The 27,609-nt window shown below is 35.8% G+C and overlaps 4 protein-coding genes across 7 annotated transcripts; all 4 read left to right on the plus strand.

The window, feature by feature from the left end:
* The first annotated feature begins 1,493 nt into the window (after positions 1-1,493).
* On the plus strand, positions 1,494-3,961 carry LOC133679437 (probable indole-3-acetic acid-amido synthetase GH3.1). The gene is made up of 3 exons (XM_062102037.1): positions 1,494-1,921; positions 2,018-2,119; positions 2,263-3,961. Exons 1-3 carry the CDS (start codon positions 1,602-1,604, stop codon positions 3,629-3,631), a joined length of 1,791 nt encoding a protein of 596 aa, XP_061958021.1. The 5' UTR covers positions 1,494-1,601; the 3' UTR covers positions 3,632-3,961.
* Positions 3,962-9,197: 5,236 nt separating this feature from the next.
* LOC133680309 (homeobox protein HAT3.1-like) lies at positions 9,198-16,466 on the plus strand. Of its 4 annotated transcripts, XR_009836290.1 has the most exons (10): positions 9,198-9,397; positions 10,426-11,710; positions 12,481-12,646; positions 12,785-12,908; positions 13,017-13,129; positions 13,212-13,769; positions 14,440-14,799; positions 15,455-15,544; positions 15,653-16,128; positions 16,310-16,466. XR_009836290.1 is itself a non-coding variant. In XM_062103171.1 (9 exons), exons 2-9 carry the CDS (start codon positions 10,503-10,505, stop codon positions 15,827-15,829), a joined length of 2,796 nt encoding a protein of 931 aa, XP_061959155.1. In that variant the 5' UTR covers positions 9,198-9,397; positions 10,426-10,502; the 3' UTR covers positions 15,830-16,308. The 4 variants fall into 4 exon arrangements, 3 of the variants coding, with proteins under 3 accessions (XP_061959155.1, XP_061959157.1, XP_061959156.1); XM_062103171.1 differs by lacking the exon at positions 16,310-16,466 and having other exon boundaries at positions 15,653-16,308; XM_062103173.1 differs by lacking the exon at positions 16,310-16,466 and having other exon boundaries at positions 14,470-14,799; positions 15,653-16,308.
* Positions 16,467-17,523: 1,057 nt separating this feature from the next.
* On the plus strand, positions 17,524-21,068 carry LOC133680569 (G2/mitotic-specific cyclin C13-1-like). The gene is made up of 8 exons (XM_062103582.1): positions 17,524-18,060; positions 18,692-18,924; positions 19,024-19,099; positions 19,353-19,429; positions 19,554-19,587; positions 19,690-19,839; positions 20,257-20,391; positions 20,610-21,068. The coding sequence occupies exons 1-8, from the start codon at positions 17,668-17,670 to the stop codon at positions 20,709-20,711; spliced, it is 1,200 nt and encodes a 399-aa protein (XP_061959566.1). The 5' UTR covers positions 17,524-17,667; the 3' UTR covers positions 20,712-21,068.
* A 1,791-nt stretch (positions 21,069-22,859) lies between these two features.
* LOC133679498 (TIP41-like protein) lies at positions 22,860-25,992 on the plus strand. The gene is made up of 8 exons (XM_062102107.1): positions 22,860-23,084; positions 23,203-23,388; positions 23,563-23,653; positions 24,180-24,293; positions 24,403-24,462; positions 24,565-24,606; positions 24,810-24,938; positions 25,697-25,992. The coding sequence occupies exons 1-8, from the start codon at positions 22,945-22,947 to the stop codon at positions 25,805-25,807; spliced, it is 873 nt and encodes a 290-aa protein (XP_061958091.1). The 5' UTR covers positions 22,860-22,944; the 3' UTR covers positions 25,808-25,992.
* The last annotated feature ends 1,617 nt before the right edge of the window (positions 25,993-27,609 follow it).

Genomic DNA, 27,609 nt, shown 5'->3' on the forward strand with positions numbered 1-27,609 from the left:
CTGCTGTACTACAGTACAGGCTGGGAATCCCGTGGAGGTTGTGTTCCAATCCTAATTAAATCTTTGCTGTGTCTTGAGAATGCCCATTGTTTTCCGTACTTGGATTAATAAATATGCTCCAGACACTAAGAACTTATAATGTATTGGCCAACAGGATAAACTAATTGAGGATTTTTGCTGTTACTCTCCAGTAGTTCAAGCTGGATTCATGTTGTTAGTCGCACAAAATTAAAATAATGTGTCGTGTCTATCAAATACGCAACAGAGCCGCAAGTATACCGTTTATCTCTATAATCTTTTTATTGAACAACAAATGTAACAACCGTTTTTTTTTTTAATGTTCAGCAGACCATTTCTGATATATGAGTACTAACGATGAATCAAACCGATTGTTTTTGTTTTTGTATGAATTCCACTTTTGATCATGAACTCTTCAGGGCATAGTTTTTTCACGATACTTCGTAGCATATTTTAAATTGTTAAAAGGCAGCCAGGCCAACTTTCAGATAAAAAACAACATTCACCAGAAGAATCCCCCGCCCCCACCCCACCAGCCCACTTGAAGTTCCCTGTTTTTTTTTTTTTTTTCCTTGTCTCGTTTTTGACAAAAAGAAGAGGCTAATTTAGAATGGCATACGAGTTCCTAAATCCTGACGAGTTTGGCTACGTAGGAGCACGCAATTTTGAGGACAGGATCAGTACGCAATGTTTGTCTCTCTTTAGTAAACGGTTTCGGCTGGCATTTGACAACTAGTATACATCTTCTTATTTAAGCCATGCATGATGTGAGGTGACAACCTTTATACTTGCAAATCGGTGCTCAAACTGAATATTCTACTTAAATTTGAATTTGAATTTGAATGTGTATGAATTAGATTATCTACCTGCTTGAATGACAGAATTTATTCTTGATATTCTTTTTAAAAAATGGCTCTATTATAGCTTAAAAAGAAGAAGAAAACCTTTTAGTGACATGTACGGTCCATGCGCAGGATACCGAGGAAATAGAGAAATTTTATTAGCACTCTATGACGCATCTGTTTCACGTTGGAAAGCTAATATAACAGTGAAAAATGTCTCACACGCCGGCCATGAGTCACCGTCGATGACCAGCATCTGTGCCCCAAAAGCAGCCGCGTGGTGGGTGACGCGTATAACATCTTGCCCCGCATCTCTTCGCTGACATGGCGGTCACCTAACCCCACATGCCCGCCTTATTTCTAGCCATGTCTACGTTTTGTGGGACCCACTGTGTCCCCTGGTAACTCAACATTTTATCTAGGACAATTGTTTTGTTGGTGTCTAAAATTTCCCTTCCCAAATCCCAATCAAGTCCGTCAGCTTCCTTCCAATCTCCCTTTTGCCCCTTTAGGTCCCACTCTTACATGGCTCATGACGTGGCATACCATTTTCCTTCACGTAAGGCCACTGCCGACTGGCTTAATTCACCTATATAAAGCCCAGCAAAGCCACCCTCCATTCTCACACTTCAACTCTCAACTTCTTAATTCAACTAATATACCACACCCCATCTCTTTCTCTCTCTAAAAACACATTTTTCCTTCTTCTAAATTACCCTCCTTCTTCTTTCCCCTCCCTCTATGGCTGTTGATAATGCTCTTTCATCACCTCTTGGTCCTCCAGCGTGTGAGAAAGATGCTAAAGCTCTTCAATTCCTTGAGGAAATGACTAGAAATGCTGACTCCGTTCAAGAGGATGTTTTGGCTAAAATCTTGACCCAAAACTCCGAGGTTGAGTACTTAAAACGGTTCAATCTTGATGGTGCAATTGACCGTGAGACTTTTAAGTCTAAAATCCCCATGATTAGATACGAGGATCTTCAGCCTGAAATTCAACGAATTGCTAATGGAGATCGCTCTTCCATCTTATCAGCTCACCCCATCTCAGAATTCCTCACTAGGTGAGTTTTATACAACTATATTAATTACTTGTAAACTTTCCTTGTGTACTGTGATTCTTGGCCTAATTAAGTTTTTGTCTTCTTGATTTTTTATAGTTCCGGGACATCTGCTGGTGAAAGAAAGCTCATGCCAACAATTAAACAAGAGCTGGATCGTCGCCAATTATTGTATAGTTTACTCATGCCAGTAATGAACCTGTAAGTTCCAAATTTTTTTTTTCCAATAAACGCGTTCATGTTAATTATGCGAGCTTCATTTAATTTCAGCTCACATGCATGTGTGATTTTTTTTTTATATATAACTTTTATACTGATAAAAATGCAATTTTTTTATGCAACAGTTACGTGCCTGGGTTAGACAAAGGCAAAGGCTTATACTTCTTGTTTGTGAAATCTGAAACAAGAACCCCAGGAGGTCTCTTGGCTCGTCCGGTGCTTACAAGCTATTACAAGAGTGACCACTTCAAGACACGTCCATATGATCCTTACAACGTGTACACAAGCCCGAATGAGGCCATTCTTTGTGCAGATTCATTCCAGAGCATGTACACTCAGATGCTCTGTGGCCTTCTAGAGCGCGAACAAGTGCTCAGGGTCGGTGCAGTCTTTGCCTCCGGCCTCCTCCGTGCTATAAGGTTTCTCCAGCTTCACTGGCTTGAACTTTCTGATGATATCGAGTCAGGAATGCTAAACAAGAAAATCACTGACCCGACGGTCAAAGATTGCATGGTGAATATTCTGAAACCGAACCCAAAGCTCGCAGAGTTTGTCAGGATGGAGTGTGGTAAGGAAAATTGGGAAGGGATCATTACAAGAATTTGGCCTAATACCAAATATCTTGACGTAATCGTCACTGGAGCCATGGCCCAATATATCCCTACCCTTGACTACTACAGTGGTGGCTTACCTAAAGCATGCACCATGTATGCCTCTTCAGAATGTTACTTTGGGTTGAACCTCAACCCAATGTGCAAGCCATCAGAAGTTTGCTACACAATCATGCCGAATATGGCCTACTTTGAGTTTTTACCCCATGAGCCTGCTGAGATCAGCCAGGATTCAACTCCAAAACTTGTTGATCTTGCTGATGTTGAATTGGGTAAAGAATACGAGCTTGTTATCACAACCTACGCCGGTTTATACAGGTATCGAGTTGGTGACATCCTTCGAGTTACTGGGTTCCACAACTCAGCTCCTCAATTCCATTTCGTACGAAGAAAGAATGTATTGCTCAGTATTGACTCAGACAAAACAGATGAGGCCGAGTTACAAAAGGCCGTCGAGAATGCATCGCAACTTCTACGTGAATTCAACACAAGTGTAGTTGAATACACAAGCCATGCCGATACAAAGACGATTCCAGGGCACTATGTGATTTACTGGGAATTATTGGTCAAAGACTCAGCAAACTCTCCTGGTGACGAGGTACTGAACCAATGTTGCCTTGCCATGGAAGAATCTTTGAACTCGGTGTATCGACAAGGTCGAGTCGCAGATAATTCAATTGGACCACTAGAGATACGTGTGGTTAAAAATGGTACATTTGAGGAGCTGATGGATTATGCGATTTCAAGGGGGGCATCCATTAATCAGTATAAGGTACCAAGGTGCGTCAATTTTACTCCGATCATGGAGTTGCTTGATTCTAGGGTGGTATCCAAGCATTTTAGCCCAGCTTTGCCACGTTGGGCCCCGGAAAGAAGAAGGTGATTTCTTTGGGAGCGTCCAACCACATTAATTAAGTCAAATGGATTCGAATGTAGAATAATAATAGATTACTTATTAATTTTAGATTTCTTCTTTTTCTTGGTCTTTCATTCGAGCGAGGAATACATCTGAGAAAAGCTAGCTAGGTAGCTTTTGGGACCAACTGTTAAAGGTTATTTACTGATAAGGATGTTTCAGAGTCAGGTATTGTATTGTGGTTCACTTAACCTGTGGAAAGGGTGTGACCTTGACCACTCTGTTTGTCTAGTACATGAAATGTTTCTTTCAGATGTAATGGACCTTGCTTGTAGTTCACTTTTTTTCTTTCTGACATGTTTATATCTTTTCCACGTATATTTGTTTGGTCTAAAACATGCTTATGATCATCACTTGCAGCGATTGCCGACAGAAACGGATTAATTGAACAGAAGTACAAATTAAATGAAAACAATTAAGCAAAGACCATAGCATATTTGGTCTTCTTCTAGATATATAACTAGTAGTCCAAATGTTTTGAGCGTCGTCTGCAAGGAAAGAGAAGTGAAAAAAAGAAAAAAAAAACTTATTAGTTTGAAATATATATTACAGCAGGAATTAGATAATCCTAATAACTTAATTTATTAAGCACATATTTTTAATTTAATAGAAAGTTCAAGGAACCTTGAGCTACAGTAACCTACGACAATCCTCTCATGATTTTTATATAATTCTACATTTTACTATATAATTTTCCTTTGAAATCTACTACCCAGACTGCTAAGCATTAATTAACTAGACATCCTTTGCCGTATATAGTTATGCCAGTACTGCTATTAGTAATATTCTATTGATTACATGATAAATTCATTTAAAAAAACAAATACATAAATAAAAACAAAATAACATTCATGATTTGCTAAAAATGATATAAATATCTTTCTTATTTGTATTTATTTTTTCTTTAAAATAGATTTAAAAAATAACTAATAACTTTATGAGAATCATAAGATTTCTCCAAGTTTTGCCGTAGTTTGGAAAAACAGTGAGAGTATGGATATTTGTTTTAACCCAGAAAGGTCATGAATTAGAGTTAGTAAAAGCATAAAAAAAATGGAATTAACCAGATTAGTGTGTGACTTGATGACTTTGGTGGATTATAATCTGTCATGGGTACAAGTCTAGTTGTACAAGTTTCTCAAAATATACAATTAATGTATATATTTGTTATTGAATTTTAACCTAATTTTTATTAAAATTAAATATTCGTTTTGCTTTAAATTAATTTTTTTTGATATTTTTCATTTTTTTATGTATTAATATCAAAAATAAATTTTAAAAAATAAAAAATATACTATATTAAAAAAAATATTTTAAAAAACAACTATCACCGTTTTAAATAAACATTCAAACCCAACTCTCCGGCAGCTACACTTTATAGCCAAGGTCAAGATAGAAAAGTCTTGTGTCCCCTTCAAACATTTTTCTCTCTCTTTTGTTTCGGATAATTTGAGATTTTGCTCAGCGGCACAAAGGCAGCTCTTAAAATTCATGACGCAGACTTCAACCTAACCACGAGTCCTCTGATACTTTTCATATATATTCAACTTTTCTCGTTTTTCTTTTCAGTGAATTAACAGGATTGTCTGCAAATAGAATTGTCATGGAAATGATGTGGATGTAAGCTTAGAGCATCAAGAAATATTCTAGCATTTCGAGGAAACTTAATCACACCACACAAAGATAATTAAACGGACGTTGTTGTATTTTCCTCTGATTCCCCCACCCACTTTTAAGGAATATATATTTTGCTTCTTTCTTTAATTTCAGAGTTTTATCATTTATTCCATGTGAAGGAAAATGACTTGAACCCTTCAAGAAATTATGACTCCCATTCTAAACCAAGGCAAGCTAGTTGATATTAGAGATAATATAAAACTAAACCATCAATTCCTGATTAATTAAGCTTTACATAACAATTTTAATTTTAATTAAGTTGACATGCATGGTTTTTTAACAGTTAATATACCCACCATTATAATTAAACCATATTAATTAATAAAAATTTCTAACACCTCGAACTAGAGATTGCATATATTCTTTTTTAATTGAAGATCCATGTTTTCCCAACTATTATGCCGGTTGATAGCTACTACTACATTAAATGCCATACAATTCGATCAACCACTTATAAATTTTGTTCTTTCTTCATGTGATGCCTACATATCCTATCGAACTCCTAAAATATGTTGGGACTTTCCTAAGCAGCAGGTGTGGTGGAATTTATAATTAAGACCCAAGGGCTACATATTAATCTAATCGGCCGATCGATGGTGAGAACCAGGACCACTCACTCTACATTTCTGACCTGTTTCTCTAATGGAGTGTTTCTGGGAGATATATTATGTAGGCTTGCCGCTCTTGTGTTATTCCAAGAGCAATTGATCTGGTATGTTAATGTCATGAGCCAACTCATTTTTTGTCCAACGTAAGGATTACACAAGGGACCATCCGGCCTCATTAATTAGCCAGCCAACTTTGAAATTACGTATTACCTGCTCCTGTGTGGTCCAATTTTTTGAGCCGAGTTGCTAAAATATTCTTCAACAATCAATTAATTAACTTCTCCCTTCTATCCAATTTCTGACAGTTTTTTAGTGCTCTGGTTGGTTCGTGATTTTTCACCAAGAAAAAAAAGTTGGCCCATGGTAAAGCTTATTATATAATAGTTAGCATGCATTGTAGTTAGTTCTTTAAGAAAATATGATGAATTATATGTGTTTCTTTTCTCTTCTTTTTTCAAAATCATATTCATGATAGATTACGAAGTTCGAAGAAAGTTCCGCTACAGAATTCTTGGTCTAGAAGTGGGTAGTAAATGGAAGAAAATCTTGAGAAAGACGTGATGGTGGGGGTTTACTTTCATGCTGCTTTCCTTTTGTCATAAAGTCTTTTAGATCAGTATCTCACACTATTACGAGTTAGATTGTGAATTATGATTGATAGGTTGCTAACCCTACTCCAATAGAAGTCCGAAGAACATAAGTTTATGTACTTTAATGCTTATGATTAAGAGAAGGGTTTCAGAAAATGCTGGATGATTATCCATTTGGGTAGGTACCACATGAAATTATTGAAGATTTGAATTAGTTAAAACCCAACAAACCACACAGTCTCGTTTCAGATGATATGTTTGCCATTAGACAGGCCAAGTCAAAGCATATAGTGTTCAAACTGCTGTCTTGATGGAAGCCACTGAGTTTTGTTCTAAGAGGAGACACGAGATCCACTAACAGAACCTTTTCATTTCCCTTTGAAATTTCTGAAATGGGTTATTTGTTGATATATATGTTCTGGTTAGGTAGGATACAATCTTGTTGAATCACTGTACATGTAATAAAATGAAAACTTTCACTTATTGCTAATTAATTTTATTTGATACCAGTAAATATTTCATAATGAAAAAAAGAAAGGTGTTTTTATATAAGATGCATGGAACTCATTAATCTAGACTTATGAGTTGGAGGTAATACTCATCTTTTATGTGTAATCCCTCATGAGTGCAAATCCAATACAAACACCGAGGCCTAGCTTCCTAATAAATTGATACTAGACTCGAAGGTGTGGCTCGAGACGAGTGATATTTGTGGTTAGGCTCCAATAACTTTGATGGTTTCCTCTTGATTAATCAAAAGAGCTAAGCTTCAAATTTTGAATACCGCACTTGAAATATTAAATACTTCGTTTAGAACGAGAGTTGTGTTTAAATAGACTAGACTTCCATGTGAGGGGAAGATTTGTTAGGTATACATGTAATTATACCACCTAGAAAAGGAATGTAAGAAGATAAATGCTTACACAGAAGATAAAACCATAACCCCCTAGTCTAGGCTTTTAGGTTGGAGGTGGTGTTAATTCATCCTCATACGTAAGCTCTTATGCGTGCAAGCTCAATGCAGATGCTAAGGCCTATACATCTTCTTGAACTCAAACAACTCCCTCATAAACTGGTATTTGAGTCGAAGATTCGGCTCGAGATTAGTGGCGATTAAGGTTATGATCTCATGGCTTTGTTTGCTTCCTCGTATTTAAGAAAAATTAAAGAACTGAGCTCCAAGTCCTGGATATAGCAGTTGAATTGTTAAGTACTTTCACTAGAGGGAGATTTGCTTCTCGATACATAAACCCTTAAGAAATTTAATGATGTTTAAAGAATGAAAATAAAGGAAGAAAACAATATTGAAGTTGAACATCCTCCCAGGGAAAGATCTATAGTCCCTCCCATGAAATCTATCACATAGAGCCCTCAAGAACAGTGAAATAAGTTGAACCCTGGTTCATGCTCAAGTTAGTATAATAAGTTGGTGCAACAAATCATTCAGCTAGCCCTTTTCTCTACATATTTAAAAAGATTATAATCTAAGTCAAAGCTAGTTTTAAATTTTGATGAAAATACAAAAATGCCTTCGTATATTAACAACTTAGGTTCCTTTTTTTCTATCATCAAATTCCTAATTCTTAATCTCTCCAAATCCCTAACTTCCACTTTCTTCCACTTTCTTGTCTCCTGAACCACCACTCTTCTTGAATCTTGATGGTTTAAAGAAAATCACCACAAGCTACCCACAATTGATGTTGATAGATTAAAAATTATTTTATTTTTAAAGAAAATCATATATAACAAACTACCCGCAACAACTCCAAGAGTACTGAGCCAGACCTAAACACCCGAGCTATACAATCACAGACCATCACCAGCCAAGCTACTAGAACCAACAAATTAGCCCTGCGTACCATGCACCGACGGAGCCAAGTCTTGAGCCAGACCAGCACATCTAGCAAAAACCCACCCACACTTAAACCTTACACGCCTGAATCTTGTGAGGTTAATTAGTGGAGACAGAGGGGAGGGAGAGGAGAAAAAAAAAGAAGATATATAAATTAATTACAAGGGCACTTTGAATATTAAATTCATTATAATTATATATAGCAAATTTGTAATATTTTAAAGTTGTTTTTGTGATGGAGTCCATGTGTTTCTGACTTGGTATATATAATAATGGTGTCAACTGTATATATTAACCATAGTATATAAAATATCAGTTCTTAAACATGAAAGAAAACGTGTAATCTGGAATAAATGCAAACAAATTTAATTTAATTTTCCACCGTCCAATCTAATGCATGTGGGCACATGCAAGTCACGTGATCCCAGATTTATAACCCTTTATCATGTTAACATTTTACCTCATCAAAAACTTTCCATAGAAGGAAGGAATAGGAATCCAAATGGATAACAAAATAAAGGCTGGAATCATTTTTTAAGGCAATTTTTATCAATAAATCTAGCAGAACAGGCCTGAGCCCACGTATACAAGCCATCGAAAAATAGGCGCAGACTCTAGCTACTAAGAAGGCCGTATTTATCTACTTCAGGCTAGTCGGACCAATATATAAAAATAAAACGCAAACTAGCCCACACCTGGCCTTTCTGTATAAGAGAGCAAATATTAAAAAAGGAAAGCCCAGCCCATAAAACGGAACATTGGGAAACACACAAAAATTATACCGAAAGCGCACAAGGGCAGGAACAGAAAGCCCTTTTTCTTACTTTCGCAGCGACGGTGGCCCAGATTTAGAGGCTTCTTCCACCACCACCACCACTATCAACCGCTTTTTTCTTCTTCCTCCTCTTCGCTCCTAAAAAATTCTCTTCCTCTCTCCGCATCAAAACTCTGTTTTGCTCTCCTGTGCAGAAACTAATACTATAAGCAGCAAGAATAAAAGGCTAAGGTCAGTTCTCTAAACTAAAAATATCTCAGTTTCATTTTTGTACATATTCGTTTTTTATTATCCTTTCCTCCAGAAAACCGTAAAAGAGAAACTAAATCCGCCGAGAAAAGTTGAGGGTTGTGGTTTTTGATGCTTTTGTTTTGTTTGAGCTTAAAAGGAATGCAACGTAGAAATGTCGCCCGAGTGAAGTTCCTTAATCGATTTGCATTCTTTTTTGAGCTGTTTGGATGCCAAGAAACTGCAAGAAAACAAAAAAAGAAAAGAGAAGAAAGAAACAACTGGATTTTTAGATTGATATTATTTTTTAAAATTTTAGCTTTGCAATCTAATGCTCAAGCTAGCTATATATAGATTAGTTTCTGCTAAGTAAAAATGTGCATAAAAAGAGAGAGAGAGCAGAGGAATTAGTGAGCAGAGGAATATGTTTTCTAGGTCCTATTAGCTTAGTGATAAATAATTGCAAGGGAATGAGGGTAGAGGTTTTCGACCACAGAGGCAAATATTTATTATATTCAAGAATTTATCATTTATTCCTGATAATTGATGCTAGCTAGGTTTGCAGAATTTTAGTAACTGGTAAAAAGATGTGTGTTGATGCCAATTGTTGCAAGTGTGCAATTAAGGTTGTGTCTCTAAACTGACTCGTCGTTTACATGGAGATGCGTATGTTTTGTAGTGTTTAACTTGTTTAATTGCATTGTATTAGTGAACAGTGAACAATTAACGTAACCGACTGAATGATAATAGTCTTTGTCTTCTTATGGAGATTTGGTTGAATTTCCTTGTGCAAAGACAAGGTAACATTTGAAATAACTATTATGCCTTGATCGTCTAGTCATTATATAAATCACTGCCTTGCCTTGTCCATGCTCTGCTTATTTGGGCTGCTTTGTTGAGATAGGATTACTATCTCTCTCCAAGAAATTTCCTGATGTTTGATGTTTGATGTTTGCTGCAAGTGTATGGAGTATAGATAGTAGAACAACATCCATGCTATTTGTAGTGACTCGGATTTTTTCTTGTCACAGTAGTTTTGTGGGAAGACCCTTCTAATACAAGGTTCAATTTTGAATTCTAGAGAGCTGATATATTTTACTTATAGCATATGTCTGAGGCTGAGAACATGGGTGTTTCTCCATCACAAGTTAGTTCTCAAACTAAAAGTTACTCTTGCCCTTCACAAACTAAACTGGAAAATACTCATGAATTAACTGCTGAATACAACTGTGGTGGATATTCGGAAGAGAAACATAAGCTTGAGTCTGAAATCATACAAATTGAAGCCGGAGATAGCGGTACTTTTGATGAAGATGTAACAAACAATTCTTTTACTGATTTGGATCCACCTCCCGAAGATGCCAGGGGTGCTACTTTTGATGAAAGTTCAAGACCTATACTAACTGCTATAGATCAGAAACTCGAGCCAGGTGCTAGAAGTGTGAATACTGCGTGTACGCATGGTGAATCATCAAAAGCAACTGACTCTGGTAATCTACAGGATGAACCTGGAAATATCAATGCTGCATCATCAAGCTGCATTGCTAATGAAACCTCACAAGCATCACTTGAAAATCTAGCCAATAATTCTTGTACTGAAGATGTGGGTCCGCCGCATGGAGATGCAAGCAAGGGTAACCAGATTGATAAAAGTTCATACCCTCAACAAACTATATTTGGACATACACTTGAGTTACTTTCTGACAGAGCTTGTTGTGAACCATCAGAAGAAAGACAGAAGCCTGGATCTGAACTTTCAGAAAATGATTCAACGGGAATTGACACTGAATTATATAGTGGCATTGCTATCAAGAATTCAGAGCCGCTTACTCAACTTGTGACCAAGAGTTCTCCTATCAAACATGCAGGCTTGCTTCCTGGTGACAGTATCATCATTCCTGCAAATGAACAAACAAGACCAACTCATGATGATGAGGACAAAGGCCCAGATAATGAACATTTGGAAACACCATCTAGAGTTGCGATTGGTATTACTAGACGCGGTAGACCTAGTGGTAAGAGTGCTTCAAGATTGTCAAGGAAGATATATATGTTAAGATCTTTGAGAAGTAGTGATAGAGTTCTCCGGTCAAGATCACAAGAGAAACCTAAAGCTCCTGAATCAAGTAATAATTCAGGTAATGTTAATTCCACTGGTGATAAAAAAGGGAAAAGAAGGAAAAAGAGAAGAGGAAAAAATATTGTGGCTGATGAATATTCCAAAATCAGGGCACATCTTAGGTACTTATTGAATCGGATGAGCTATGAGCAAAGCTTGATCACTGCTTATTCCGGGGAAGGCTGGAAAGGACTTAGGTGTGTACTATTCTACCACAAAGTTTTTCTGTAGCCTTTTCTTGTGTTTTGTTTTTAATGACCTTTTAAATTTTGTTCTCTTAATGTTTTTGTTTTGATTTTAGCACAATTTTTTTTTAGTATGGAAAGTTGCATCCAAATTTATGCACTGACTATCCACCAAGGACTCATTGCATTTGGAAGAGGCCAACATCTGAGAAAAAAAATATAGAACAAGAATCTTTTTAGCCACACTTGCAAAGAATTAAAAGTTATTTACATTGGATAAACTTTTGATGCTTGTCTTTGGACCAGATGATCATTAGTGTCAATTGTGTCCATTATGAGAAGTGCTATACAAATGAGCAGTGGGATCAATAAAGGATGCTGGTTTAATTTTTTTGAAACAAGGAATTTAAGATGATGTTAGTTCAGCTTTCAGTGTTATTGCCAAGTAATAACCCTCTTCTCCGGTGCATCTCTCTCCCTCCTTGTGTGCATAGATCTGAGCCCATCTTTTTCCTTTAAAAACTTCCATTGCTTATAATATCGTGTATGTGGCAAAATATCTCAATATCTTTGTCAAGGAGGCTAATTTGATGAACTAGAGAATTGTTTTTGCTTGGTATGATTATGAGAAATAGAAGGAAATCCTTTTGTTTTAAAATGAAATCCAGTTTGACCTGCCCTTTAAAATGATTTGATCTCAAGCTCTTTTTTACACACTGTGTAGCGATCTTTTCTCCACTGGAGAGTTTATCTTTTTTTCTTTGACATGTGTAACTTTCCAGCCTAGAAAAGTTAAAGCCCGAGAAGGAGTTGCAGCGAGCCACATCTGAAATTACCAGACGCAAAGTGAAAATAAGGGATTTATTTCAACATATTGATTCTCTGTGCAGCGAAGGAAGGTTCCCATCATCTTTATTTGATTCTGAAGGACAGATTGACAGTGAGGATGTAGGATTTTTTTTTTAAATTTGTCATATTCTCTTGTTAACAAGCTTCTTATTTCCATGATTGTTGCTGTTTAGGACGGTTCTTATAACAGTGAATATCTCTTGGAGTGTAATTGCTTAGACAATTCATTTGTGGCAGATATTCTGTGCAAAATGTGGGTCCAAAGATTTGAATGCTGATAATGATATTATACTATGTGATGGTGCTTGTGACAGAGGATTTCATCAGTTCTGTTTGATACCACCATTGTTAAGAGAAGACAGTAATGCTCTATCCACTTGTTTGATGGCACTGAATTGAATAATTGTTCCTGAGTTACTTCTCTGGTCATTTATACTTTCCTGATTGCATGTTTTCATTTCTCCTTTAGTTCCTCCTGATGATGAGGGCTGGTTATGCCCTGGATGTGATTGCAAAGTTGACTGCATTGGCTTGCTTAACGATTCTCAAGGAACAAATATATCTATCAGTGATAGCTGGGAGGTAACCATGCGGTCTCCAGCCTTAATATTTGTTAATTACAAACTTGTGTTCATTCCTTATTGTACTCCTATCCGATGTGCAGAAAGTTTTCCCTGAGGCTGCCACCACAGCGTCTGGACAAAAACTGGATCACAACTTTGGACCATCTTCTGATGATTCTGATGATAATGATTATGATCCTGACGGTCCAGATATTGATAAGAAGAGTCAGAAGGAAGAATCGAGCTCTGACGAATCTGACTTCACTTCTGCATCTGATGAATTCAAGGCCCCCCCTGATGGCAAAGAGTACTCGGGGCTCTCTTCTGATGATTCAGAGGATGATGACTATGATCCTGATGCTCCAGTTCTTGAGGAGAAGCTGAAGCAGGAAAGTTCAAGTTCTGATTTTACATCAGACTCTGAGGATCTTGCTGCCACTATTAATGGTGATGGGTTGTCTTTAGAAGATGAATGCCGCATGCCTATTGAACCTCGTGGAGTTTCTAATGGGAGGAAATCTAAATTTGATGGAAAGAAGATGCAGTCTTTAAACAGCGAGCTTTTATCCATGCTAGAACCAGATCTGTGCCAAGATGAGTCAGCAACTGTTTCTGGAAAAAGAAATGTTGACAGATTGGACTACAAGAAGCTCTATGATGTGAGTGCCTCTGATCTTACAATATTTGAAACAGCTTTTCTATCATATAGTCTTGGCACTTTTTTGGTGGCTGTTTAACACACTTATATTCCAAGCATGATCCTGTAATTAGAGTCATGTCCTGATCTTTTGTTTCAAATGGGTGTTTTGCCTGCTTTTTGTTGAGAAGTGAAGGAATTGTGATTCTTTCCATAAAATTAAATTATTTTAACCTGACTACTATTTGTTCCACTCTTTTACAGAGAAGCACACCAATTATAGAGAACAAGGAATTATTGATAGATGTCATGTACTATACACATTCTCATGGAATTAGAATATATATCAAAGCATAACTTTCGACTCTTTTCAACACGCTAATGCCAAATACTTATGATTGTTGGAAGCAAATATAATAGTAATGCTTCCAGATGAATGTGGTGCCCTTACATATGTATAGAAAATAGTTGTGCTACATATTAGATAACACTATATCCATTACATTCCTCTGCAAATATTTTTCCTAAAGCGATAAAGATAAGCCTCTCAAGCAAAAATATTTTCAGAATTATTTCACATTAAATTTTGTCCACCTTCTGTCTTCATAGAGGTTTAAACTTAGTTTCAAATATGCAGATTTTATTCTTGATATGGTCCAACTTTTTAATCATATGATGTTTTCTTTCAATAGTTTAATTTCGTGTTTCTGTGCTCTGTAAAGGAAACGTATGGAAACATTTCTACTTCAAGTGATGATGATTACACTGATACTGTTGGGCCAAGGAAGAGGAGGAAAAATACTGGAGATGTTGCTACAGTGACAGCAAATGGAGATGCCTCTGTTACTGAGAATGGAATGAATAGCAAGAATATGAACCAGGAATTAAAGGAGAACAAACGTAATCCTGAGAGAGGAACTTGCCAAAACTCGAGCTTTCAAGAAACAAATGTTTCCCCAGCTAAATCATATGTTGGTGCATCTCTATCTGGTTCTAGTGGTAAAAGCGGTAGGCCCTCTGCTTATAAAAAACTTGGAGAGGCTGTAACTCAGGTATGTTTTTGTGAGTTATTTGTTTCATATGTTCAACAGTACTAATAACCCATCAATTCTTAATTGAGTTGTGGATACCATGCCATCATTGTATATTATATCCTTTTTCATTAAGGTGCAGGGTCTTATTGAAAATATACAATATGGTTTTTTTTGCCCTTTTTTAGAATGAGAACAAAATAAATAATCTTTTTTTTCCCTTTAGTCCTCAGCATTTCATATTATTCTTTAACCTTTCAGTCACTTTTCAAACGTCTCACTGAATGAATGCTGGTCTGTGTTTAGTTGGCGTTTTTCTTAGGCCTCAAAGTTTGCTTTAACAAATTTACACTTGTGCATGCTAGCTTCAGCCATGATCCACTTACATTAGAAACTTTTGTAGTACTTCTCAAAGAGTGCTTGTGCAAAATCATCCTTGTCTTGCTTTCGACCTACAAAAGCTGCTTATTTAGTTTTTGAAGAAAGAGAAATATCAGAGATTGATATGGAGAGAACCATTATCTATTTTGCAATTCGCAAGATGTTTTTGGAAATCATGGTGTTACGCCATTATCATTGTTCTATAATATATTTTTTGTTCCCCCCCTCCTCTCTCTGATACACGCACACAAAGAATTGTAGAGGAGGTAAAGGTGTTGATCATTTTTGTATGCAGAGACTGTACAGTTACTTCAAGGAAAATCAGTATCCAGACCGAGCTGCAAAAGCAAGCTTGGCAGAAGAGCTAGGAATTACTTTTGAGCAGGTCATACAAATGGGAAACTGTTTCGTTCATTCTAAAATTTACTCTTATGGGTTAAAGATAAGAGAGCATAGTTTCACGCTTTTCTTACCTAGAAGTTGTCTTATGCAGGTTAACAAGTGGTTTGTGAATACCCGTTGGAGCGTCAACCATTCATCATCTACAGGTACAAGTAAAGCTGAAAGTGCTTCTGGAAAAGGTAGCTGTGATGGCCAAGTGAGGGATAGTGAATCGAAGAACCGAAAGAGCAATAAACAAAAAACTAACACCCTGAAATCTAGGAGATAATGTGAAGTAGATTATTGAACATCTTTTATGGAAACAAGAATGGAGAAAGCAGTTCATTTACCCCGAAGCTCTTTAGATTCAGGTTTGTTCGACAAGAAGGAAAGATTTTGGTTGGGAAATCAATTTTATTCTATGCTCCTTGTAGACGAACTGACCATTTACCTTCTGCAAGAGCAAGATGTTAGGAGATGATATGCTGGTTTTATTGTGAAGGATTAACTCTGCCATGAAGGTGACCAATGACGCCACTGCTGTACTGTAATTGGTGATGTGCTCACTGCTCCAGCTTTCTTTTTTAAGTAAGTTGCCTTTTTTAAAAAACATTCAACTCCATTCACAAGGATTCTTACACAAAAAAAAGTTGAGCGAGTCCAGCTCGTCATCAATTCCTTTATTTTTAAATTTGTAATGAGCATTAAAATTTGTTCGCTACGTTAAATCTGTAAGCCACGAATTTATGAACAATTGCTTTACTTGTAGTATGCTTTTTGCGTGCCTGAGCATGCAATTTGGTATGCAAAATGACGGACAGCCTAAAACATAGAGAGACAACATTCTGGAAAAGGCGTGTTTGGCCATTAACAGAAAATCAGTGGACTTTCATTTCATCAACTGGGGAAACGAAGGTATTTTGACTGTTGTCTTTGATCCAGTTGAAGAATGCTCTGCAGTCATGCCATAACTTGCAAAACGTGAAGCTTGACCTCGCAGCTGTGTTCGCCCTTGTTAAAAAAAGAGTAATGATTCTTCACCGAATAATAATATTAATAGTAAGATTGCTAGCCATCCAATCAGATGATCACTATGAGAGTTATTAGTGGGTTTCACTAATTAAATGATTTATATTTTTCCTTATAAAATAACATTATTCTTTTGGGTATAAATATTCTGGCTCGACGCAAAGCTACAAGTCTACCCAACTGATGTTTCTTTATTTGTTCATGAGATTTTTATTCTCAATTTTGTTATGCACATCACCCGCTCCGCCGACATTTCTGAGCCTTTTGATTCTTATAAATAAAAGTCTGGCGGGGAAGTATGTTTTATTAATAGCTCATGTGACATTAAAAATCTTTGATTCCTGGGTGAAGATAATTAGGACGGTGGAGTGGCATCGTTGTTTCAACCCGATTGACCTAATTAATAATTGTTTTATGACTTCAAATCAAACCTCTATCGGCAAGCCCCAAAATTACGTACAATGGAAAAATAGCCCATATAGAAATTAGGTTTGTTCTCGATCCAATTGGTCGAGCGTGTTTGACAGTGTAATTTCAAGTGCTTTTCAAATAGCTTTTCATGCCGAAATGCATGCTAATGATGTTTTTTTATTTTTTAAAAATTATTTTTGACATCAGCACATCAAAATAATCCAAAAAATACAAACTGCACTCAATTTTAACAAATTTTTTTTTTTAAAATTTAACAAAATACAGATACAAACACAATACCAAAATGTGCTATTAAAAAATCAATGAAATCAATTTTATCCAATTGTTTTTCCCCTTTTCTATCTTTATCTTGAACTTTCTATAAATAAACCCATCCCGTGCTACCATCAGCCCAAAACTAAGAAGGTAGGTTTCTCGCAAGAGGCCCATATTCCTTTCACGAAAACGACACCGCTTGCTCTTCGATTGAAGAAGAAAATCTCCCGCCCAAAGAAAACACACACAACAAATAAATCTGTTAAAGTTAACTTAACGCGCTTGTAATAGAAGAAGCTCACCATTCTCCAATAATAGAAGTACATAAAACTAACTGCCTTGATCTTCTCTTCTCCTTCTCCGTCTCTGTCTCTAACATTAAAGAGAAAAAAGAGACTTTTCACAGTAGACATGAGCGAGAATGAGAATCACGTGCAATCCACGCGCTCATCATCATCATCCTCCATGAAACGGGCCCCAAAGGCTCACCACCCTCTGCCACCCTCCAAGAAGAAGCGAGTCCCATTGGGTGAACTCACAAACTCTCTCCATATCACCACCAACAACTCGGATTACAATATCAGCGAGTCTAAGTATGCAGCCAAAGCGGATGACTTGCCACCACCAAGTACCGAGTCAAGTCGAGACTCGGATTTCGAGACCACCCCGAAGATTGAATGTGAAGTGAAGGAGGGGAATCATAACGATTTAGAAAAGTTTCCAATCGCTGAGTCCATTCAAAAATCAGGGTTAAGGAGGTGTTCTTACACTTCCTCTATCTATCGATATCTTCACTCCTTGGAGGTATTAGTAATTAATTAATTAATAGCATGCTGTTCTTTTCTTAATTGATTTCTGGGTTTTGAATTTGGTGGTGTCGTTTTCCTTCATTTTAATGAGAAACCAATGAAACAAGAACTTTGGATTTAACCAGTAAGAGAAATAAGGGTTTTGCTTTTGATCAGGAAATTTTTTGTTGTTGTCACAACCCCCCTCTCTCCGTACAACATAAGTACTCCTGCTTGTTTGTGTTCATTTTGGTTTTGGGTTCGATGATTTTTACTGTTTTGACGGGTAAGATGATTGAAAACAAGAGAAAAAAAGAAATTTTGGTCTCTTGCCCCTGGATTTGGAGGATGCGTTTCCTATTTTGCTGACATGTAAATTTGGTATGTGTCAAGTTGGAGTACTTTTTTCATAGATTTAGTAAATCAATTCTACCATAGGGGATCACTGCTTTTTTACATAGGCTGGGTCCATGTGACAATTTTTTCATATGTTGGGTTTATGTAGTTTCTAATTTCGGTGATTTAGTTTGGATTTGTTCATTAGGTATCTGGGCTCTTTTTTGTTTTCTCACTAAATGAATGGAGTATCTTACTTTTATAACACAGTTGGAAACTACAAAATTAAAAAATAATGATTGGTTATTCAGATGGAGGGCAATAGAAGGTGCTTGCCAAATTACATGCGGGAGGTGCAGAATGATGTATCAGGCAATATGCGGGAAATTCTAGTGGATTGGTTAGTGGAAGTTGCAGAAGAATACAGACTTGTCTCAGACACCCTTTATCTCACTGTATCGTATATCGATAGGTTTCTATCTTCACAGGCTTTGAGCAGGAACAATCTACAGCTTCTTGGTGTTTCTTGCATGCTTATTGCCTCGTAAAAAGACGACTCTCTATATCGTTGTTCTGTTTTCTGTTAGTTATTCATTGGTGTTCCACTTTTGTAATGCTAATTACTAATGCTTTGATGACGCAGGAAGTATGAAGAGATTAGTCCTCCACAAGTCGAGAGCTTTTGCCACATAACAGACAACACTTACACCAAGGATCAGGTGTGTCTCTCTGTAAGATTAAGGGAAATAAATTAAACTGAAATTGAACTTGTTAAGTAACTGAAACAAATTAAACTGAAATTGAATTTGTTAAGTAACTGAACTAGCTGTATTATGTATTCAAATTTTTCATGTTTTAAGAATTGCTTGATGCGAGCTTCAATTATTTTATTTTTCATCAATTTTTGGCAGCTAAACTCAGCACTTTGGTTTCATGTTTTTGGTTGAGTATTTAATTTGGGTAAATGTGCAGGTACTTGATATGGAGAAACAAGTACTTAAATCCTTGAACTATGAAATGGGTGCTCCTACAACAATACATTTTCTCAGGCAAGTTTTTTTTAAAAAAACTGGCAGTAGGTTATTGCATTTAATGAATTCTTTTTCCTTGTCCCATGTATGATTCCTACCTGATAGTCAGTCCTACTAACAACACATCATTTTGAATATGCAGAATCTTGCTGAAAGCTGCTCAAGAGAATTGCGAAGTAGGCTAACCTATTTATGCTGTATTCAGAATGTTTTTTGGTTGTTCTCCTTTTTCTTTCCCCTTCAACTAATTCTTACTCTGTCAAAAATGTTTTTTTCAGTCTTCTGATTTGCAATTCGAGCTCTTGAGTTGTTATCTGGCGGAGCTAAGTTTGTTAGAATATGGGTGCTTGCGCTTCTTACCATCAATGATTGCTGCATCAGCTGTTTTCCTTTCAAGTTTCACCATCCAGCCACAGATGCATCCTTGGGTAAAAAATATAAAGCTTGTTTAACTATGATTTGCACCCCTGGAATAAGAAAGGATATATATTTCATTATGCCTGAGAATTTTAATTATAGACTTGAGTGAGCGTTGCAATTTTCAGCTTTGGAGAGACATTGATATTTGGAAATATCCTTAATAGTGTAAAGAACACGGGCAGCCAATCATAAATTCGTTGGTTTGTGATTTTGTAATAGCATCTACAAACTCAGTATGAGAAAAGATTATGAATGTTTAGAACTGGAAGTGGCTCAGGCTGATTGCAACAGGCAGAAGTGAATAATTTCCTGGATGTTGAGAGATAGATGATAAAATCAGGAAATCTTGAATTTTAGTCCTACTTTAAGATTGCTGCATCATTTGCAAATGTTTTCTTTCTAATTATTTTTTTGTGTCTCTTCAGAGTATGGCATTGCAGCGTCATTCAGGTTACAGACCATCTGACCTAAAGGAATGCGTTCTTGCCATTCATGACATTCAATTAAATAGAAAGGGAAGCTCTTCGCGAGCAGTGAGAAATAAATACACACAGAACAAGGTATTACAGTGTACAGTATCTGCATTTGTTTCTGATCTCATGTGCTTACCTTCCAAAGAAACTGGTTTGAGTAATGGCTGTATGATTCATTGGATTCCTGCCATTTTTCTGTTGATTGCACAACTATGGCTTATAAAATTTAGGTCATGGTGTTGCAGCTAATAAATATTAATATGCTGATATTCCTTCCTTCTCTTCTTCTGTTTTCCTGGGGACAGTTTCAGCATGTGGCAACTTTATCTCCTCCCTCAGAAGTTCCTGGGCGTTACTTTGCGGCCATCAATGAGCTATGCTCTGTGAGATTCTCAAGAATGCGTTGAAGTAGTGTTGTTTTCTTCCAGCAGATTTTACAGCATTATTTTCTTTTGATGTCCTTGCTCAATTGGATGGCGGTACTAGTCAACTTCTTGTTGATAGCTGGTGGTTCAAAATGGAGGTGCTTCTTCAAGACTATGGCATTATAAACTGGTAACGTTTAGCTTTGCATACCCTGGTGGCCAGCCATTAGTATGGCAGGCTTTTATGGTTGGAGTTCAAAGTAAATTCTGAATTTGCAAATAACACTGTACATCATGTTAGCTTTAGGAACATAACATGCCGTGCCTAATGTTTTTCGACTCCCAAACATTGAAAATCCCTATGGTTTTGATCCCAGGTAAAAGGTTACATTTTCAGTCTCTTCTAGTTTCTACCCCTCAAATTTTGCTCCCAAGCAAGAAATCTTTTGATGCCAAAAATGAATGTAGAAAATCGGGAAGAAAATACTTATGTTTCAATCTAAATGCTGTTCAGTTGAAGGAATCTTTGTAGAATTAATTAGGGGCAACATAGGAGCTTATTGCTATTATTTGACAGGTTACCTCGTGGCCAAAAAATGAAAAATATAGGTAGAGGAGGTAACTAGAACTTTTATTATTTTTCTTTGATATCAATGTTGAATAAATAATTTAGAACCCGTTGTCATCCCGAATGTGAATTTAAAAGAGACCGCTAGAGAATAATTACTCATAAATGCAAGTGTGGATGAACTTCTAAAGATTAAACTTAAAAAGAATTTAACCTCATTTACAGAGAAAAAATTCAAAGGATAAGACTAAAGATACTTGATTTATTTTTTTTACTTAGATTCTTCACCAAATGACAAGACATTATATAAATGATGTTTTATTAGTTATTAAGTTTTATAATTAACAAACACCAAGAAAAAAAAAATATAAACTACATGAACCTACTGTTTGTTTTTTTAAAAAAAAAATTAACTTTTTTTAATATATTTTTTACAGTCTAATTATATAAAATTAAACTCTAAATTAAAACAACAAGAAAACATACGGTTCATCTTAAATTTATGAGAATTTTTATTGCAGTGCAGAAGCCTTTTTGTTTATTTTTTAATATATAAATTAGAAAGAGTAGAAAGCAAGTTGTTGAAAAATAGTAAAAAAAAGAAAAGAAAATGGTTGGTTGTCGAGATATAAACAATAAAAATGATCAGGCTTAATGCTGACGGATTTCATTTGATATGTTCGACCACTCAGGCATGCGTGCTTGATTAAATTTTTGTTGTTTTTTTTTTAATTTTATTATTTAATGTTAAATTGATTTTTAATTTTTATATTTTTATATAATTAAAATTTTAAAATATTATTGAACCATTAAAACTCACAAGTCAAGTCATGAGTTTGATGATTTAACATGAGTCGACTATAATCAATATAATATATTATCATTTCAATATTATAAAAAATTTCAATTTTTATTTTAAAAAGTCAAATTTTTTATAATGATCATTCAAATTGCCTTCAAATTTACTCGTTCAACTTTGTTTTTCTTATCATTTGTTTTTTATTTATTTTAAAGCTCATCAAATCAATCCAATCATATTATAATAACTTCTAAAAAATTTAATTGAAAATTAAAACTTGACAAGAACGAGAGTAAGTGTTTCATGACTTACTATACCAATTTAATAATAATATCAAAATTTTTTCTAAATAATTTATTTTATATTTAAATAATTTTTAGTCTAACCCATGTCATAACACAAGAAGGAAACTATTTATAATTATTTCATTAGATATAATAAAAATTATATTTAATGGTTTTAAATTTTTTATTTAAAATAGATGCCATGACATCTGGCAAGTAAAACCTAGTAAAACAAATTCAATAATCTTAGCACTATCGGAGTAAAATGCTTTTATTTTTCTTAGAATGCAGATTTTAAGAGATTAAAAATCAATCAACTATTAAATGTTTTTGCTTATTTTCGGTACATTTACCATATCGCTTGGTGTTCCAACTTCGAAGTCAATTAACTATAGAATTAGGTTAAAAATGAGAATGAAAAGGAGTAACTATAAAAACTGCCCTTCTATTCTTAACAAACTATTACTAAATTGGATCTGCTTTTTCGGCCCAGCTCGAACTCGTCAAATCTCGTACCCGGAATGCCTAATAAAAGCACGATGCTCATAGTTAAGACCCGAAAAGGCCAGAGCGAAGCAGAAAAACTGCCACACCGACCGAATCCGTAATAAAAAATCCATCGCGATGGACGTGGAAGTCGATGACAAAGACCTAAAAGCCGCTGGCGCCGAGATTTTAACCGATGGCCGTCATGGACTCCGCATCCATGGCTGGGAAATCGTATCTTGCAACGGCGCCATTCTCAACTCCTCCTCTCTGATCACGTACTCCCCCTCTCTTTCTAAATTAGTTTCAAATTTGCACCCAATTGAAGTGTCTCATGCAAATCTGAGTACAAATGGTTAATTTTAGAGTTTTTGATGGTTGATGCGACTGCTGCAGATGGGAAGACAAGCTAAAAACTTCTCATTTACCAGAGATGGTTTTTGGAGAAAGTTGTTTAGAACTTAAACATGCGACTAGTGGTACCAAAATTCATTTCAATGCGTTTGATGCCCTAACTGGCTGGAAACAAGAGGCTTTACCTCCGGTCGAAGTCCCTGCTGCTGCACAATGGAAATTTAGAAGGTAATTTTAAGTATTTGTTTGGATTTAATTGCATCAATATATGGCATCCAGAAGCTCATTGTGTTAATAGGCAGTTGAATTGTTTCAATCTTTGATATAGTAACGTGTACGAGCATGAGGCAAGAGAGATTGTTTTTAGCTTGTGCTAACACTTGGTGTGAATTCAACTTACAGCAAACCATCCCAGCAGGTGATATTGGATTATGATTATACATTCACGACGCCTTATTGTGGTAGTGAAACAATGGAATTGGATATTGAGAAGGTCTGTTCTGTTACTTAACAAACTTTTTGTTGTGTTTGTGGCTGGCAGAGAATAAAGTGAAGACTTGTTGCTATAGGATGTTTTGTGTTGGAGGTTAAAGTCATGTTCTAAGTAGGCGGACTTAATGGATTAATTCATGTCCTCCTTGTTGAGAATTTTTACGTTAGCAGTTTCTATTTTAATGTTGGATTTTCTGTTTTTCTTTTCTTTGTTATTTCTGCTTTCTTCTTGCCATTTTTCCCCCTTCAAAACGTTAACAACTTCAAAAGAGGTCCTGGTTATAACTTTTTTTTAGGTAGGTTACTTGGGTTTACTGTGAAGGCTATGACATGACTTGGATTTTTTTAAAAAAAATTATGTTAACCATGGCTGAGATTGACCATTGATGAATCAAAAACATAAGCTGGCTCAAATATAGTGTAATTAAGCTTTTGTTAAATATAAAAAAAATGACAGTTCTGTTTCTCGTGTCATTTGGTTTTGTGTAAGAACACGTTGCAAATCATATCCTTGGTTTTGTGATCAGAAAGACAGCGGGGGAATTTTGGAGGCTAGCTGCAGCCCCTGTTGGGAAGACTGTGAAGAGCAAATTGATGTAGCTGCACTTGCATCAAAAGAGCCTATTCTTTTCTATGATGAGGTCGACTTCTTGTGTAACACTAAGAGCATAAATTCATAAAATTTGAAATTCATTCTCTTCCTGGTATTTATGGGTGTGTCATGATTAAATAATCTGTTTAATTCCACAGGTAGTCTTGTATGAAGATGAACTGGCTGATAATGGGGTGTCGCTTTTAACTGTAAAAGTGGTAAATACTGAAACTTTTACTAGTTGTTCTAAATACTGATATGATATGCTGCCTGATAATCAATTTCCAAAGAATTGATTATCTCATCTTTGAGTTTTGTAGAGAGTCATGCCAAGTTGCTGGTTTCTTCTTTTGCGATTCTGGGTGAGTTAATCATCATTTTTTTTAACTCAATTTGCACATCCATTTCAGTAAAACAGCTCCATTTCTTTCTTTGTACATGTGTGCATGTATCAATGCTTGGTATAAAGAAGCTTTAAACATTTTCCTTTTCCTGAAAAGGGACATTTTTTCTTCACTTTTCTATTGTGTCACTAAATTTCTCCTTTCCACCTCCTCTGTTACAGCTTAGAGTTGATGGAGTGCTAATGAGATTAAGGGACACTCGTATGCATTGTGCTTTTAGTGAAAGTGCAAATCCTATTGTTCTTCGAGAAAGCTGCTGGAGAGAAGCCACCTTTGAAGCTCTGGCTGCTGTAACCTCTTTCTCTCTCTCTCCCTCTCCCCACCCACCCACCCACCCACCCACCCACAATAAAGAGCACATGCATGGCTAGATGTGTGTATGTGTGGTGGGTGTTTATACCTTCATTTTCCTGGTCTCTACTCTTTCAGAAGCTGTAAAGATGGTTTCTTTTTTGAGTGTTATCATAGGAATGATCATCTAGTTATTTCTAAACAATAGCAGTAGGGCAAACAGCTTTCAAAATTGTGTCTAAAAGAGGAGCGAGGAGCAAAAAGAAAAGCTAATCTGGATAGAAAGATAGAAGTACAGAATATTTCCTAGAGGATGAACAGAATAAGCAGTCCAGCATGTCCTGGGAAAATTTAGGCATAGGTCGTGCTGCTGTTTAAAATACATGTTTCTGTCATTTACACATCTTTGAATCTGCTAATTTCTGCACTTTGTCCTATTAGTATGACTGCAGAAGTTCTCAAATAAGTTGGTTCTATGTGGAAGTGTGTGGCCTGGTACATGTTTCATTGCATTGATATAAATGTCACAGTATTATCACTGTAAATTCATGATGTTTTAATATGCATCCACTTAGGCTGTTTAAATCGGGTAATATTGATTTTTTATGTCTTCCTGATCTCGAATGGGTATCTATTTTTATTCTCTTTCTCTGTAGGCAAGTAATGCTTTTCTTAGATATATTTCTAATTGTAGTACACTTGTGTAACTGGTGTTCTCCAATTTTTATGCATCACTTTCTGTAATGTTATTTTGCAGAAAGGATATCCTACAGATTCTGCTTCATATAGTGATCCAAGCATCATCAGCCAAAGGCTTCCCATCATCGTACACAAGACTCAAAAGCTTAAGGTCCACTCTAATTTTTGAGGCTGTAAATTGTCTGTGCATGAAGATTTGAATTGCTTACAATGTTGAGGCCATATAGAAATCAAGTCTTTTCACGTGGATTGTTGTTTTTATTTGCTTATTAAATTGGTAAACTATTTTATGATTTTATTTGTGGAAAGAGAAAAAGGAAACGATATTCAATGGATGAACAAAGATATTAGTTTGAGATATTCTGTTTTCATGTTTGTGTAATTGTTTCTACATCGGATGAGAATGGTATGCAGAAACTAATAGGAAAACATGCACATGACATTGTATCTAGGACAAACTGAGATACATAAGCACTAGTAGAGCATATGGGCTATGTTTAGAGTGTAGAAAGGAAGCACAATGAGAAGGAAAGAAAAGCTTTTGGAGTGCTGTATCAACTGAAATACATTACCACAGTTAAGAAAATGAAGAAGTGTAAGAAGAGCTCGGATGACAAGGGAATAGGAAAGCAAAGTGTTCGCAGAACTCTTTGCAAGGGATAAAGAAACCTACCCATCATCAATGATAGATAATAATCTCCTGATTGACATTTTCATTTGGTGTTTCCTGACCATGTTCATGGAGACATCAGGTTAGTTGGGACTTGGAGGATTGATAGCGTCTAATGATTTACATCTATAAAGTAATGGGTGGTTTTGGAGAAACACGCACATGAGCGAGTATAATTAACTGAGCATGTTGGGATGGGATATGCAAACAAAACAATCTATAACTAGAAATATAACTATTTAAAGTATTTTTTTATTTAAAAAAATATTAAAAAAATATTTTTTTATTTTTTAAAATTATTTTCGAGATTAATATATTTAAATAATTTGAAAATATATAATTTTTTAAAATAAAAATAATTAAAGTTTAAGGGAACACGCGTTTCCTAAACAAAAAGTATTATGTAATATCAGAGAAATTGATACAAGTCCAACATGCTTCTGCAAGAAGATAAGGGTCATAAAGGACATGGACCGAGGCATGAATAATAGAATAACTACCCTATTATATCAATTATTTTTTTCAACTAGGAGATGATAAATCAATTCGGAGACAGTCTTAGGTAGTTTCTCCCTTTGTTTCTCGGGTAGTCAACTTCCACGGACAAGGGTATTGTGATTGCCAAAAAAGAGATTGATCACAAAGACTCAGTTGCTTCGTGATTTGCCATGGTTAAGCCCTTTTAAATTAAATGACAAATTCCATATACAGATGATAGGCCAGGGCAAGACCGGCAGTAATATCGACGGAGATTAGGATTATTTGGATGAATGAAAGAAGAATTGGTAGGAATTCTCATAACTGAAGAAAATCAAATCCATTTTCAGATAAATAGGATAAAAAACAAAACTATTGTAGATAGGAAAGACCCGGAGATTCTATGGAAAATGGCGAAGCTGGGGCTCTGTAAATAGGAAGATGAGGAGATAATAGTCCAAGGATATGCATGATATTAGGTTGATTTCAAGACTTCTAGTGACGTATTGAAAGAATTCAAGATTTTAGCATAGAAAACTTTGACTTTTATTGGTTCTTTGCCAAAGGAAAGCATGGGAAAAGATGCAAAAACAGAGGAAAGGAAGGCACATGGAAGTCGTCCCAGGGAGCTTTTGAGACGCCCGATAAGACCTTCGAAGCCGGTACCATAAGGAAAATTCGCACGGCTATCTTCGGGACATGAACAACAATAACATCAGCCAAGCCTCAATCCCAAAGTAGTTGGGGTCAGCCATATGGATCCTTTTGGGCTATTGAGCGATCTTTGGACATATAAGCGAAAAACAAGGGCAATGTTAACATGT

The sequence above is a fragment of the Populus nigra genome, chromosome 19, assembly GCF_951802175.1.
Source record: "Populus nigra chromosome 19, ddPopNigr1.1, whole genome shotgun sequence".
NCBI lineage: Eukaryota > Viridiplantae > Streptophyta > Magnoliopsida > Malpighiales > Salicaceae > Populus > Populus nigra.